This window comes from Solanum lycopersicum, chromosome 12 (genome assembly GCF_036512215.1).
Source record: "Solanum lycopersicum chromosome 12, SLM_r2.1".
Taxonomy (NCBI): Eukaryota; Viridiplantae; Streptophyta; class Magnoliopsida; order Solanales; family Solanaceae; genus Solanum; species Solanum lycopersicum.
Genome location: NC_090811.1, coordinates 11,166,388 through 11,182,410, shown reverse-complemented (window position 1 = coordinate 11,182,410; position 16,023 = coordinate 11,166,388). Strand labels below are relative to the sequence as shown.

Below are 16,023 nucleotides of genomic sequence, written 5' to 3'. Positions count from 1 at the left end.
CGTCAATCACAATTTTCAACGTCTCTTGCTATTATAGTTATGGTACTACTGTTCTTATAAAATGTAATGCAGGATGCAATCTTGAACTACAATTCAAAAGTAAATCCTGATACATTAACAAACTACTTGTCTCCTGACCAAATATAATGAATGACATTCCCTGATATACTTGTACTTTCTTATATTACAAACACTAAAAAAATAGTGGTTGCCAATAAAATTATGATAAGATAGCTCTAGATTCTAGAATGCAACTACAGGAAAGGTATAAATACAGATGAGAAAAACAACGACTCATATCTACTAAATCTGGGACATCAAAAAGACCAATCCATAGACTCCAGCAAACTATACAGTGGATATAAACCAGCCTATTATGACCAAGGAAGTCATCTGATAACACTATGTCACGACGTAGGTGGGGTTGTTTCTTCCTCAGAGGAGCTATCGTGTTGCCTTACGTTGTATCCAGGAAAAACTTGGGGAAGCCCTGCATCGACTGTCAAGGGAAATTGTCTACCTGAGCTGATTATGGTTCGGTCAGTCATTCTCCCAACATCTTTGCACACCTGATCAAGGATGGAGAGGAAGTCCCTTACTACCATGAATATCCTGAGTGGCCGAGCTTCTTCCTTGGCCGAGTCACCATGGAAATATACTGTCACCTCCTTTACCATTGAGAGGGCAACACCCTCTTGAGCTTGGATGTTGATAATTTCTTGCTCTGCGGTCTTCAAGAATCCATTCATTGACTCGGAAAATTTTCTGCTATTCTCACTCGACACCAACTCTTCGTTCAGCTTAAGAACATTAGTGATCTTAGCAATTCCTGCAGCTAGTTTTGCAACTTCGTTGCTAATAATATCAGAGTCCATAGCAGCAGCTTTCTTCACATTTGTAAGCTCACCACTTAGGCGAGAAACAACTTGAAGGCCAATCTTTCTGAATTCAACCTCATCCTGCAGAGTCTTTTCTACAATTGGATTCTGATCATCAGCACCAGAAAGACGAGACCCTTCTGCTCTGATGATTTCCTGAACAACAAAATGCAGTAGTGTGGTCTTCCCTTCAGCACCTTTAATATCTACAAGCTTAAGAAGTGTGTCGAGCTTGAATGCAAGGGCGTCTCCTCTGTTGGTTCCAACATTCATGCGGTTCCCAGTTTTGAGTACAGCCTCTAGTAGCTTTAGAAACATCCTACTATTTCTTAGCTCTTCACAAGCAGTCTGAAAGGATGAATATATTAGTTTTCAAGGAGGTGGACATCCAAAATTCAGCTCATCAAATCAAAGCTACTAACTGAATCTAAAGGAACTAGACATCTTGATGTCATCAAAGTTCAAACATAGCATATCTAGAGTAAAAGTATATTGATGAACATTGCACAACCATGGTATTTGGGCCTCGACCCAAGTACTCTCTGGATTGGTCAAAACCTCATCCGTGTTCTCAACGTTGAACCAATGAGATTGTGTCTAAACAGTCAACATATAAAAACTCCAGTGTATCAGTTGATCCTACTAGGAACGAATGTCCATAAAAGAAGTATGGCACAGTAATGAAGTTAAATGGAAACTCATGCTCGAACCAGGTCTGGACAATGGTAATTGGTACATGTACATGAAGAAAGCATGGCACAGTAATGAAGATCACAATAGGAGGAAGCTAAAATCAATTTCAAGAAGCAACGGGATATAGGGGTATTGCCATCATGACAGGTAATATTGTCGAATAAAATAAAGTGTACCATTCAACACAGATAAGCACAATTTACCTCTAGTGTTTCAAATGACCTCTTAAGATATTCGATCTCTGAATCGAAGTTTGCAATATATAGCATTGCCTCCACTCTATTAAATGCAAAAGGGATATAAAGCACTGCCTTTAGAAACTTTTCAGCTGGGCCTAACTTGAATGGTGACTCATCTTTAAACTCATGCAGCTTCCGCTCTTCTTCTTTAGTGGGAGCCATCTTCAATAAACTCTCAAGTAACTCACTTCCCAGAGTATCAGCATTCCCTGATTTTGGTTAAGCAAAAAGAAGTTGAATCAATGCCCTAATGCACAAATCTAATAACCACTAATTGTTGTTCAAGATGAGAGCGATGGCAATATAACTGGATGAGACTGTGATTGTAAGCCACCAGAATGTGGTACCAAATTAGCAGTTCATTGATTGATTGAATATTATATATTGTAGATTCTAAGAATCGGACATTCAGCTAAAGAACGAACACTTCCGAGGCTAAATTAAGCAGGAGTAACATATACATGGCAACCAATAGATTCAACAAACTTCAACACAATTAGTAAAAGCAATGACACATTTAAAGTATAGGCAAAATACCTATATTGAACCCTAAATTTGGCTTTAAATTTTAACTTTGACCTCCAACTTTCATAATGCACAAACAGGTACTTTAACTATCCAACTTGTAAATAAAAAAACACTTAAGTCCTACGTGGCACAATACACGTAGGACAAAAAATGATATGTAGGATGACATGTAGGACATGTGTGTCTATTTTTTCAACTTTATACAAGCTTAAGTGTCTATTTGTGCACATCCAAAATTATACATAAATGTAATTTAAAGCCACATTTATGTATTATGCCTTTAAAGTATAAACAATAGAAGTTCAAAAACCAAACATATTTAGGAGTTCATCCAAACAAGGCAACTTACCAAATTAAGCTAAATATCTAGACCAAAGCACGTGGATCAAAATTAATGCAGTGGATTGAAAAGTTTATCCTTGCCATAGTCCTAATTAACGATTGCTAGTTGTGAATATTCAAGAGAATTGACGAAAAGCTCAAAAGACAAAGTGCATGATATTACCCTCTAAAAGTGCTTCACAAACTTCTTCATTAGTGACATTAAGTGCCCTCAACAAAATTGCGATATTTTGAGACTTCTTCGGATCAAGCACCCGGTTTTCTTGATTCAACACTGGCTGTACTAGCCGTGTTATCCCATCTTTTGGGTTTGAATTCGAACAATTCGCAGTGAATAGAGTCTCTATCATTTCCTCATTCAACCTGTACCGAAAATCACACCCTTCAAAAATTAGGGAACAAGAATGTACTTCATTTTCAACATTGACCGGAAAGAATTATCGATACAAATCTTACTGAAAAGAGCTAGATTTCAATTGATCCCAAACCATTGCTCTATCTGAGGTAGCTCTAACTTTATCCCAATGCAAAGGTTTCAGCTTTGGCTTTATAATCTCATCATTCCTCCTCTCCACAGCCTCTGAACTTTTAATATTGCCATTAACATGATGACCTAAAACAGGCATAGATGGTGCCACCAGCACCGGTGGTCCACCATTTTCCGCCTCCACGGATTTCGGAACTTGAGGAGCTTCCCAAAACCTCGGTGGTGGAGCCGGAGGAGGTGGTGGTGGCACTTTCATTGACACATAGCTCCGAAAACCACCCAGATTCCTAAGCGAAGACTCGGAAATTCGTGCTGATGAATCTGAAACTATTGAAGGGGAATTATGAGTATCACCGGAAGATAACGGAGGTGATGAAAATCCCCTAAATGTCTGTGTAGGAATAAACCGTGGCGGAGCTAGAAAATTCACCAATGAATCAGGTGATCTGGACGTTAAGCTTTTCGGGCTCAAGTTGAACTCTAGTGAAGGACTATTCAACAAAGAAGATTCCGATGGCGAATTCGAATTTGAGTAAAGAAATCTATTCTGGGTTTGTAATGGAACTTCATATGGTGTTGCATGGGAGCTTGATACAGTTTGACTCGGACTACCTTTATCTCCTGAAGACCCTCTAGGAGAGAAAAACTCATCATCATTTTCATCATCTTCACCGCTGTACCCCGCACCGTTCTTGCGGGTCTGCTGGTAATGCTGACGTGGCAACGGCGGGAGTGGCAGAAGCTCCGGTGACCCAAGTCTTTGGAAATTCACTGCAACGCCGTCAGCTGGTTGGACCTCTGGTGATTCAACTTCTCTAGAGCTCACGAGTGCTCCAAGGTTAAGAAATTCCGAGCTATTGGAAGTGGGAGTGTGACGCTGCACTTCCATCGCCGGAGGCGGTGGAGGTGGAGATGGCAGGTGTTTCTTGATGACAACACCGTCTGATGGAGTGGCATTAGGTGGAACAAGTCGGAGACTATCTGTTCGTTGATAGTACATTTTCTCTTCAACTTTTCCTTGACGATAGTAATGAAGAAAATAAGCGACAAGAGAAGTGAGAAAAGCTGCAGAGAGAACAGAAACAGAGATAATGATAGCAATGAGTTTACCAGAAATGGGTTTAGCGGAAGAATGAGAAGAAGTTTGTGGTAAAATAAGTGAAGAAATATTCGCCGGAAAGGTCGCATAACTGTCAGAACGTATCGGAGGAGGAGGTGGTGGTGGTGGCGGTGAAGAAAAAACCGGAAAAAATGGGTTCTGCGTTAATGGCGTCTCCGGCGGTGATAGAGTAGAAAATGGAAATTTAGGCTGAGGTTGAGGAGAAGAAATTGGTGGGTGAGTTATAGAAGGAAGTGAAGATGGTGGAAGAGAATCAACAACTGGAAAAAAGGGTTGATGGAGAATCCTCCGGTGCCGATAGTAGACGCCGGCGCCGGCGGTAGTAGTTGTGAAGGAGAAAAATGTAAAAACAACAAGATTAATAATACATAAAGAAGAAAGCATTTTTGTATGAGTAGTTCAAAACTGAAAAGCTCTGTTCTTGAAGAGTAGCAAAGAGACAAAAGTGATAGTGAAGAAGACAATGATTTTGAGGTTTGAATGCTCAATCAATGGCAAGTGATCAATGGTTGGTTGGTGAAGAAAAAGCCATGAATAAGGAAGAGAGTGCAAAGAAACAATAGAAAATTATAGGGTAAATTGAAAACAGAGAGACCCTACAATACAAGAAAGTAGCTTTAGAGCATAGAAAAACAGAGCACAAAGATTCTTACTGTAGAAGTCAATAATGTAAAATGTACTGATAGTAGTAGAACTGTTTGGTGCTATGATTCAAAGGGTAGAAAGATGAAGGTGTTGATGGATTACAGATGGAAAAACCAAAAAAAAAAAAATCTCTGACAAAAACACAGAGAGAGAGAAGAGATATATTGACCATTGGGATTTTCAACTTTTTCATCCTCGAGAATGTGGTCCGTTTCTTTCTTGTTTTTACATTTCAATCAAAAGTATAGATGTTATGCACAAGGTTTTAGTAAAATGTCTTTCTTTTTCATTGAGGGGTGTTTTGATGGGGTGTTTTAAAATTAAGGTAAAATATATTGTTTTAATAATATTTGTAGTAGTTATTATGTTTGAAATAATAAAGGTTCATTTTTATTGGTGTTTCGTTTTATACATATATTAGTAAACTTAGCTGCACTATGCGCGGTTTTAAAAGTTTTCATTTTTATTTAATTTTCAAATTCAAATAGATTTGTTAATAAATTTTATCATTTAGCTTTGTATTTATCAAAAAATAAATACCTTAAATTAACGGTATGGTCAAATGCCTATACTTTTTTTTGGTTGAATAGTACCTATTCTTTTATGTTAGTTATAATATATAATTAAGAATTTATGTCTTTATTATCCATTTGAATGAGTTCTCAAAATTAAATATGGTTAATTTTGATATTTTGTCAAAAATTTAAAGTGAGATTTTTAGTCTTTTAAATTTTTTTTAAAAAATATCAAACGAATTAAAATAGTAATAAATTCAAAAACAGACTTAGAAATATGAAAAATTATTCGTAATAGATAAGTTATCTATAATTTGAAGATTTAAAAAGGTACTTCAATATTTATATATTAAAATATAAAGTTCTCTCTATATATTGATTCTTTGAAAGGAAATGAGTAATACATGATTTTAGTTCGGTAAAATAATTTTTTAGTGATATAGAATTAACATAAAAATAATATATTATTTTTAAAATGCATAATAAAATATGTAATAAATGAATAATTATAAATGAATGATAAAAGGTTTTATGTTAAGATTTAAAAAAAAACTTATATATCTATTAAAAATTTATAATTAGACTCTTGAATTTTTTCTAAGTAAAGTAAACATAAAAAAATATTCACAAATAAGATGAATATTTATAATTATTAACGATAAATAATATTTTCTTATAATTTAAGTGTAGGAGAAAAAACTAAGTAAACTTTTAGAATCATTATAATGGAGGATGAGTGGTTAAGTAATAAGTATATTTGAAATGATTATATGTATTAATTTTTTCCTTGATAAATTCTCTTCTATAATTTTAAGTTTTGTTTTAAAATTTATTTCAACGCTATTTTTTAGTCTTTTTTTTTTATATAGTCTTTGCTTATTTAATTCTATTAATAAAACACAAACAATTAACATCGTAATTAAGAGAATGAAGTGTGCTCGTCTTTAGTATTTTTACTAATTTATATATATATATATATATTTAAACAGTAACAATTAGCATCGTATCTTAACATAATCAAGTTAGCTTGTCTTTAGCTTTTCATTAATTTAAGCAAAATGTTTAAATGAATTCTCTTAATTAATTTTTATTAGATTTTTCATGATTCATATTTTATTTAAAATTTAAAAATAACTTCATAATAATTTTGATTATCTCTCCCCGCTAAGCGTATCTACAAATACATTTTAATATTTTCAAGAATTATTTTTGTCTTACTTTTAGTAACGATCTTGCTCTTATAGTTTCATGCAAAAAAATAATAATTAATTATTCTCTTTTATATATCTTATTCTTATTAGAAGTAAAAATAATTACACAAAGCAGTCTTTGTCGATAGATTTTTGCATTACAAGATTAAAGTAGAGGACAATTAAGCTAAACATAAATATATTTGGTTAGAAATATTTTTTTATGTGCTTTTAAGATGTCACAAATTTAAACATTAAGTAATTTGAGGTTATGAATATAAAAAGTTGGAAGTTATAGGTATTAATAATAAGTATTAATTAAGTGTAGAGGTTATGAAAGATGAAGAGGTGTGAGTTTATGATAAAAATTAAATATAAAAATAAATATATACAAATAAGACGAAAAAGGTTAAAAAAAATGTTACATATTTTTATGATTTATTTTATTATATGACATATTTTCTTTTTACATCATTTTAAAAATTTCAAATTATTAAAAGTCTCCAAATATGCTTCTAATAATAAACATTATTTTTAGTAATTGTTATTATTTTGAACAATATTCTCCTATTTTATATTATAGGAAAGATATCTATTAAGAGAAAAATTAATTAAAAACAAATTTTAAAAGGGACATAGAATTAAAAAGCTAATCAAGAGGAATAGAATTTTTTTTGAAATTATAAAAAATAAAGTAATCGTACGGATGTTTTAAAATAAAATTAAAAAATATTTAATTTTTTTGTTGATTGAATTCTCAAAATTGTGAAAAATTTGGCCTATAAATAATTTCTATATATAAATAATATAAGGGAAAATATCCAAGTACCCCCTCAACCTATGCCCGAAATCCCAGAGACACACTTATACTATACTAAGGTCCTATTACCCCCCTGAACTTATTTTATATGTAATTTTCTACCCCTTTTTAGCCTACGTGGCACTAGTTCGAAAAAAAAGTCAACCATCATTGGTCCCACAAGATAGTGCCACGTAAGCTAAAAAGGAGTAAAAAATTATTAATGAAATAAGTTCAGGGGGGTAATAGGACCTTAGTATAGTATAAGTGTGTCTCTGAGATTTCGGGCATAGGTTGAGGGAGTACTTGAGCATTATCCCATAATATAATAAATAATGCAACGTTAAAATTATGTATTTTTATCATATCATTGTTATGTGATTGTGAGATACAAAATTAAAAGAGGAATCGATTTATTTGATTCTTAGCTATATAATATTTGTATTTAATATTTAGTATTTTTATTTACTTTATATTAAGATGTGATATATTATTTTTTTATTACTTATATTTATTATATATTTGTATAACATTTTTATAGCTAGTGAAGAGGAAGATATTGTTAGACGAAATTAGAAATAAGATATATTGGCGTTTTTTCAATAACTAATTAATCTGATAAGGAACCAATCAACTCTTATTGCATCGGAGGTTTACCGGAGAACTATAAACAATCCTTACAATAATACCAATAAACATACATAAAATTAGTTAACTAATCAAGAAAAAGTGTTTAAAATATTTAGTTATATATGATTTGAAGGGGAAAGAAGGAACATGTTCTCAACATAACATAATTACAATCCTTACAATAATAACAACAAAAAGACATAAAATTATAGTTAACTAATCAAGCAAAAATATTTAAAATATTTAGTTATATATGATTTGAAGAGGAAAGAAAGATCATGTTCTCAACATAACATAATTCGATTCTTCAAATTTACAAAGTGAATAAAGACAATCATTGTCGGTAGAAACTACAATAATAAGAAAAAAAATCTCAAAAAACTACAAAGAGAAGCAAAAAAGAAAATGAACAATTATTTTTTCTATAAAAGAATCATGATTTGTATCATCAACAATCCAACCTAATAATATCAAATATATATGTAATTACAATAGAACAAAAGTGATAATGATGACAATCATTTTACCTCACCAAATCAAAATATGCAAAATATATAACATTTTTCATTATACATCCATCTCCTGCAAAAATCAGATCAAATAAGACAAAATAAATTAACAAATCAAAGAAACAAAAAATGAAAGAACAAGAAAAATTAAAATAAAATGACCATCATGCAATGTCTCAAGGTGGATTTTTATAGGTGTAATATTTAGGAGTTATAATTTTATATTAAATATTTTGAAGGTTATGAATATGAAAGGTTAGGAGTTATATTATTAAATTAAAGGTTAGATGTTATATATATTATTAAAAGGTTAGAAGGTGTAATGCTCATTAAATAACTTATTAATAGCAATATATATATACACATAATATTATTGTGTAAAAAAATAATCTAAAAAGCCCTATTATATATATATATATATATATATATATATATATATATATATATATATTGTCACGACCCAAATCGGGCCGCGACTGGCACCCACACTTACCCTCCTATGTGAGCGAACCAACCAATCTAACCCCAATCGTTTACCAATATAATATCAACAGAAAGTAATGCGGAAAACTTAAACTCATTAATAAAAACCAATTCAATAACTTCTAAAAAATCAACAACTATTATTATCATCCCCAAAATCTGGAAGTCATCATCACAAGAACATCTACTTCAAATTACTAAATCTAAGAGTATCTAAGAAGCTAAAATACATAAACAGCTAGTCCATGCCGGAACTTCAAGGCATCAAGACATGAAGAGGAGGATCCAGTCCAAGCCAGAAGCATTAGCTCACCCTGATATCCGGAGTAATGAAGAGTGGCTAGAGTTGCGGTTGAGTTGAAGACGACGGTACGTTTGCTGCACTCCACAATTTACAAAGAAAACAAATACAAGTAGGGGTCAGTACAAACACAAGTACTGAGTAGGTATCATCGGCCAACTCAAAATAGAAAACAGTATATATCAGATAACATCATAAAATCAACTAATATCCTTAGCATGCAGCATTTACAATTACCATAACCCTTGGTTACAATACCAAGTACATCAATGAGGACTCACGCCTCCTCATCATACTCATTTGGGAATTAGGTTCATTAGATTGAGTATATTAACATCTTTCAAGATTCATTATCTTTATTCCTCTCGTGTCGGTACGTGACACTCCGCTCCTCATATACTATCCTGGTGTCGGAACGTGACACTCCGATCCTCATTCTATCCTGGTGTCGGAACGTGACACCCGATCCATATTCTATCCTGGTACCGGAACGTGGCACCCGATCCATATACTATCCTGGTGTCGAAACGTGACACTCCGATCCTCATATACTATCCTGGTACCGAAACGTGGCACCCGATCCATATACTATCCTGGTGTCGGAACGTGACACTCCGATCCTCATTCTATCCTGGTGTCGGAACATGACACCCGATCCATATTCTATCCTGGTACCGGAACGTGGCACCCGATCCCCTAATCTCACTACTTTCGTTCATCAAGCCTTCTTTTATACCAAGGCATCGTCATTAATAAAGTAGATTAGGGTTTCTTTTTCAAGATTTAGGATTCAATAGCTTCATCATGCTTATTTTATCACAATTATATAATCACATTCATGCAAGCATACAATTAAGCATATAGAAGGGTTTACAACACTACTCAATACATATCATTCGCTATTAAGAGTTTACTACAAATAGCATATAAAAACCATAACCTACCTCCACTGAAGAATTTGATCAAGCAAGCAATTTCCCAAAGCTTTGTTCTCTTCTTTCTCTTGATCGTACGTTCCTCCCTCTCTTTCTGTTCTTTTCTTTTTCTTATTCAGACCCTCTTTCTTTTACCCTAATTAGCATATAATTAAGTATAAAAGATGACAATAATAACCCACTAATTAACTCAAGGTTACCTCTTTTAACCCCCAAGTAGTTAGACTTATTAACATTAACCCACTAACTTTATAATTAAAGCAGGAATAGTCCAAAACGCCCCTTAAATTACTTAACAGAAATCCGACCCCGCCTGGGATTACGCAGCCTGTGACGGGCCGTCGTGCCTGCGACGGTCCGTCCTGCTGCTCCGTCACAGAGTTCAGAGACTCAATTCTCTGAAGAGTCTGTGACAGTCCGTCACGCCTATGACGGTCCGTCCTGCTATTCCGTTACGAAGTTCAGAGAGTCGATTTCAGTACCCATTTTTCAGAATTTCTAAGTGTTTTGAAACGAGACCCCCTCGACGGTCCATCGTGCCCATGACGGTCCGTCGTGGGATCCGTCGTCTCAGCCAGTTTTCCAGAAATAACATCTGTTGCTCAAAACGACTAAACATGTCGTTACAATAGATACCAATTTACCCATCGTTCGTCCTCGAACGATCATAAGAAGAAAAACAAGGGCGAAAAGAAGTACCTGAATCTGTAAACAGGTGTGGGTATCTTTGTTGCATATCAGCCTCTTTCTCCCAAGTGGCTTCTTCAACGGGTCGATTCTTCCATTGAACTTTGATGGATGCAATCTCCCTTGACCTCAGCTTGCGAACTTCTCTATCTAAAATGGCAACAGGCTCCTCCTCATAAGACAAATTTTCATCAAGCAAAACTGAATCCCAACGAATGATGTAGTTTCCATCCCCATGGTATCTTTTAAACATAGACACATGAAATACCGGATGCACTCCGGACAGCCCTGGAGGCAAGGCTAACTCATAAGCCACCTCCCCTACTCGCTTAAGTACTTCAAAGGGACCAATATACCTTGGGATTAACTTACCTCTTTTTCCAAACCGCATCACCCCTTTCATGGGCGAAACCTTCAGCAAGACTTGCTCACCATCCATAAACTCCAAGTCTCTAACCTTTCGATCCGCATATTCCTTTTGCCTACTTTGCGCTGCTAACAGCTTTTCTTGAATAGATTTCACTTTATTTAACGATTCTCTCAGAAGGTCAGTACCCCAAGTTCTAACCTCAAATGCATCAAACCACCCAATGGGAGACCTACATCTTCTCCCATATAGTGCCTCAAATAGGGCCATATCAATTATTGAGTGATAGCTATTGTTGTATGAGAACTCTGCTAAGGGTAAGAAGTTATCCCAATGTCCTCCAAATTCTATCACACATGCACGAAGCATATCCTCCAACACTTGAATCGTTCGCTCAAACTGACCATCGGTCTGAGGATGGAACGGAGTACTAAGGTCCAACCTAGTACCCAATTCTGCATGCAATGTTTTCCAAAACTTAGAATTAAACTGCGTACCTCTATCTTATATGATGGAGAGTGGAACCCCATGCAACCGAACAATTTCTGAGATATAGATTTTGGCTAACTTCTCTGCATTGTAAGTCACCTTGACCGGAATGAAATGAGCAGACTTAGTTAACCTATCAACAATCACACAAATAGAGTCATACTTACCCATTGTCTTTGGAAGACCAACCACGAAATCCATTGAAATCCTTTCCCACTTCCATTCAGGAATGGGCATTCTTTGAAGTGTTCCTCCGGGCCTCTGGTGTTCATACTTTACTTGCTGACAATTTGGACATTTGGCAACAAAATCAACAATGTCGCGCTTCATTCTACTCCACCAAAAGTGTTGCTTTAGGTCACGGTACATCTTGGTTGCACCAGGATGTATAGAATATCCAGAACTATGAGCCTTTGTAAGAATAGTATTGATCAGATCATCAACGCGGGGTACACATACCCTCCCCTTGATTCTCAAAACACCTTCCTCATCGATTGTTGCTTCTTTATCCTCTCCTCGCAACACTTTATCTCAGATCGGATCAATTTCTCATCATTAAACTGCTTTCCCTTAATCTTGTCAAGAAAGGAAGATCTTGCCTCCACACAAGCCAACAATCCTCCCTTCTCATTTACTTCTAACCTCATCAAGTCGTTAGCCAGAGTCTGAACCTCTCTAGCCAATGACGTCTAGAGACTTGCAAGTGAGCTAGACTTCCCATTCTCCCTTCCTTTCTACTTAAGGCGTCTGCCACAACATTAGCCTTTCCCGGATGATACAAGATAATGATATCGTAGTCCTTCAGTAGTTCCATCCATCTCCTCTGTCTCAAATTCAAATCTTTTTGAGTAAAGACATACTGTAGGCTACGATGATCCGTATAGACCTCACACTTAACCCCATATAGATAGTGTCTCCATTGCTTTAAAGCAAACACTACCGCAGCCAATTCCAAATTGTGGGTCGGATAATTACGTTCGTGCACCTTTAATTGCCTTGAAGCATAAGTAATTACGTTCTTCTCTTGCATTAGCACTGCACCCAACCCCGAATAGGATGCATCACAATAGACAATGAAATTCTTACCTTCCACTGGCAAGGTAAGGATTGGTGCGGTAGTCAACAAAGTCTTAAGCTTCTGAATGCTTTCTTCACACTCGTCCGATTATACAAATGGAACATTCTGTTTAGTCAAGTTCGTCAATTGGGAAGCAATGGAAGAGAATCCCTTGACAAATCGACGGTAATAGCTAGCTAAACCAACAAAGCTCCTTATTTCTGACACATTAGTAGGTCTTACCCAATTCTTCACTGTCTCAATCTTAGAAGGATCCACCATCACCCCATCCTTAGAAACCACATGCCCCAAGAAGGACACTGCATCTAGCCAAAACTCACACTTGGAGAATTTGGCATGAAGCTTTTTCTCCCTCAACATTTCCAATACAATTCTCAAATGCTCCTCATGTTCCTTCTTGCTCTTTGAGTATACCAATATATCATCAATAAATACGATCACAAAGAGATCCAGATATGGCTTAAAAATCTCGTTCATCAAGCTCATGAAAGTAGCAGGGGCATTCGTAAGACCAAAAGACATTACTACAAATTCGTAATGCCCATACCTAGTTCGAAAAGCAGTCTTTGGCACATCCGTTGCCCGTATTTTCAATTGATGATAACCGGATCTCAAGTCAATCTTAGAGAAGACACAAGCACCTTGTAACTGATCGAACAAGTCATCAATGCGAGGAATGGGATACTTGTTCTTAATAGTTACCTTGTTCAGTTGTCTGTAGTCTATGCACATCCTAAAACTCCCATCCTTCTTCTTCACAAATAACACCGGAGCACCCCAAGGGGATGCACTTGGTCTAATGAAACCTTTACTTAACAATTCTTGAAGTTGGGACTTTAACTCTCTTAACTCCGCGGGAGCCATTCTATAAGGGGGGTATAGAAATGGGGCGAGTCTCCGGTTCAAGATCAATCCAGAAGTCAATATCTCTATCCAGTGGCATACCAGGAAGGTCTGCAGGAAACACATCTAAAAACTCGCGAACTATCGAAACCGACTCAATTGGAGGTACTTGGGTAGTATCATCCCTGAGATGTGCCAAGAACGCTAAACAACCCTTACTAACCATTTTCTTAGCACAAAGAAAGGAGATGATATGAACCGGATTGAAAGTGTAGTCGCCCTCCCACACTAACGAAGCTGTCCCAGGCTTGGCTAACATCACTGTTTTAGCATTACAATCCAAGATCGCAAAATTCGGAGAAAGCCAAGTCATACCCAGAATTACATCAAAATCAACCATGTCTAAGATAACCAAGTCTATATAAGTATTGTTCCCCACAAAATTCACCAAACAAGACCTATATATCCTTTCAACTATTACAGACTCACCCACCAGAGTAGAAACACGAATAGGCATGTCAAGTAATTCACAAGGTAAATTAAGACCAGTAGCAAATGAAGAAGATACATAAGAAAACGTGGATCCAGGATCAAACAATACAGAAGCCATGCAATCACAAACTGAAAGATTACCTGTGATGACAGCATCAGATGTCTCCGCTTCAGATCTCCCAGGGAAAGCATAACAATGGGCCCTCTCACCTGTCTGTCCGTTGCCCCTACCATGTTGTGATGTAGTGGCTCCAGTTTGCCCATCACCCCGGCCGTTTTGGTGACCACCATTACCTCGACCACCGCGTCCTCCAAAATGACGGCCTCTTCCATAACCATCTCTACCTCTAACATTTGGAGGTCTGTAACTCTGTTTTGGACAATACCTCTTAATGTGTCCAGTCTCCCAACATCTATAACACTCTCTGGATTCAATCATAGGTCTCTCATAGAAGTGTTGACCGGTCTGAGGTGGACCCCCAACTACAGTCTGTAGTGAAGACTGAATTGGTCGGACTGAGTAACCTCCTGAACCCTGTCCTCTAGAGTAAGAACCATTAAAATCACCTCCCTTTCGAAACCTTTTTGATGTAGTTGCCATGGTGAAGTCATCTGGCTTCACTCCCTCTACCTCTATCACGAAGTCTACCACTTCTTGAAAAGATTTCGCTGTAGCCGCTATCTGTAAGGCTGAAATCCGCAACTCTGATCTCAACCCCTTCACAAAACGGCGAATCCGCTCTTGTGGACCGAAACATAGTTGGGTGGCATACCTGGAGAGTGCACGAAACTTAGCCTCATAGGCAGAAACCGACATCCTGCCTTGCTCTAGGCTCAAGAACTCATCTCTTTTCCTGTCCCTCAAAGTCCGGGGAATATACTTCTCCATAAACAATCTAGAGAATGATGTCCAAGTCATAGGTGGTGCCTCTGTTGGTTGACACTCAACATGTGATCGCCACCACATTTTGGCGTTCCCTTGAAACTGATAAGTCACAAACTCAACACCGAACCGTTCTACTATACCCATCTTGTGTAGTAGCTCGTGACAGTCAACCAAAAAATCATAGGCATACTCAGATTCAGCACCCTTGAAGACTGGAGGTTTCAATTTCAAGAACTTACTGAAAAGTTCATGTTGATCATTTGTCATTATAGGCCCTGTAGTCAGACGAGGAAACGTGCCTATTTCTAATGGAACATCCATGCGGGGATCCGCAGCAGTTGCCTGTTGTACTTCCGGACCCTGAGGTGCTGGTGCAGAAAACACTGGAGGTGTTTGACCTTGATCGTATAACCCACTAAGATAAGCAAGCACCTGATTTATCATCTCTGGGGTAGGTTGGGGAGGCAATCCCTCATTCTGTACTTGTTCAGTTTCCCTTTCCTCACCCTCTCTTACTACTTCTTCAGTCGGTGGACGAGTCACTTCCCTAGTATCAGATAGTCTAGGTGCTCGTCCTCTTCCTCTAGAGGACGTCCTCCCACGACCTCTACCACAGCCTCTTGCCGCTACTCTTCCTCGAGCTACAGCCCAGTGGCTGGCTCAGACGCTTCTTGTCTTGTCGATGTTGGTGTTGGCGCAGTCGTTGCTCTAGTTCTAACCATCTGCGAAATAGAGTGAAGATGGTCAGATACCAATTTGTATCACCTAGATACCAATTGGACCCAAGTAATAGCACGAAAGAAAGAAAGAATGGAATTTTCCTAAAGTCTTATAGCCTCTTAAAGAAAAGTAAAGGCGTCCCCCTACCGTTCCATAAGACTCTACTA

The 16,023-nt window shown here is 36.6% G+C and overlaps 1 protein-coding gene across 1 annotated transcript; it reads right to left on the bottom strand.

Moving 5' to 3' along the window:
- Nucleotides 1-87: 87 nt before the first annotated feature.
- LOC101268070 (formin-like protein 1) lies at nucleotides 88-5,170 on the bottom strand. Its single transcript, XM_004251950.5, has 4 exons — nucleotides 3,137-5,170; nucleotides 2,844-3,043; nucleotides 1,775-2,019; nucleotides 88-1,226 (listed from the first exon to the last, which is right to left on the bottom strand). Exons 1-4 carry the CDS (start codon nucleotides 4,669-4,671, stop codon nucleotides 408-410), a joined length of 2,799 nt encoding a protein of 932 aa, XP_004251998.1. The 5' UTR covers nucleotides 4,672-5,170; the 3' UTR covers nucleotides 88-407.
- Nucleotides 5,171-16,023: the final 10,853 nt, after the last annotated feature.

What these genes read in the sequence shown, in the direction of transcription:
- LOC101268070 (XM_004251950.5), bottom strand. Translation starts at nt 4,671, where the DNA reads ATGCTTTCTTCTTTATGTATTATTAATCTTGTTGTTTTTACATTTTTC. An exon ending in TTGTGAAGCACTTTTAGAGG is followed by an intron (nt 2,020 to 2,843) that starts GTAATATCATGC and finishes AACCAAAATCAG; the next exon opens with GGAATGCTGATACTCTGGGA. An exon ending in GGTCATTTGAAACACTAGAG is followed by an intron (nt 1,227 to 1,774) that starts GTAAATTGTGCT and finishes TCATCCTTTCAG; the next exon opens with ACTGCTTGTGAAGAGCTAAG.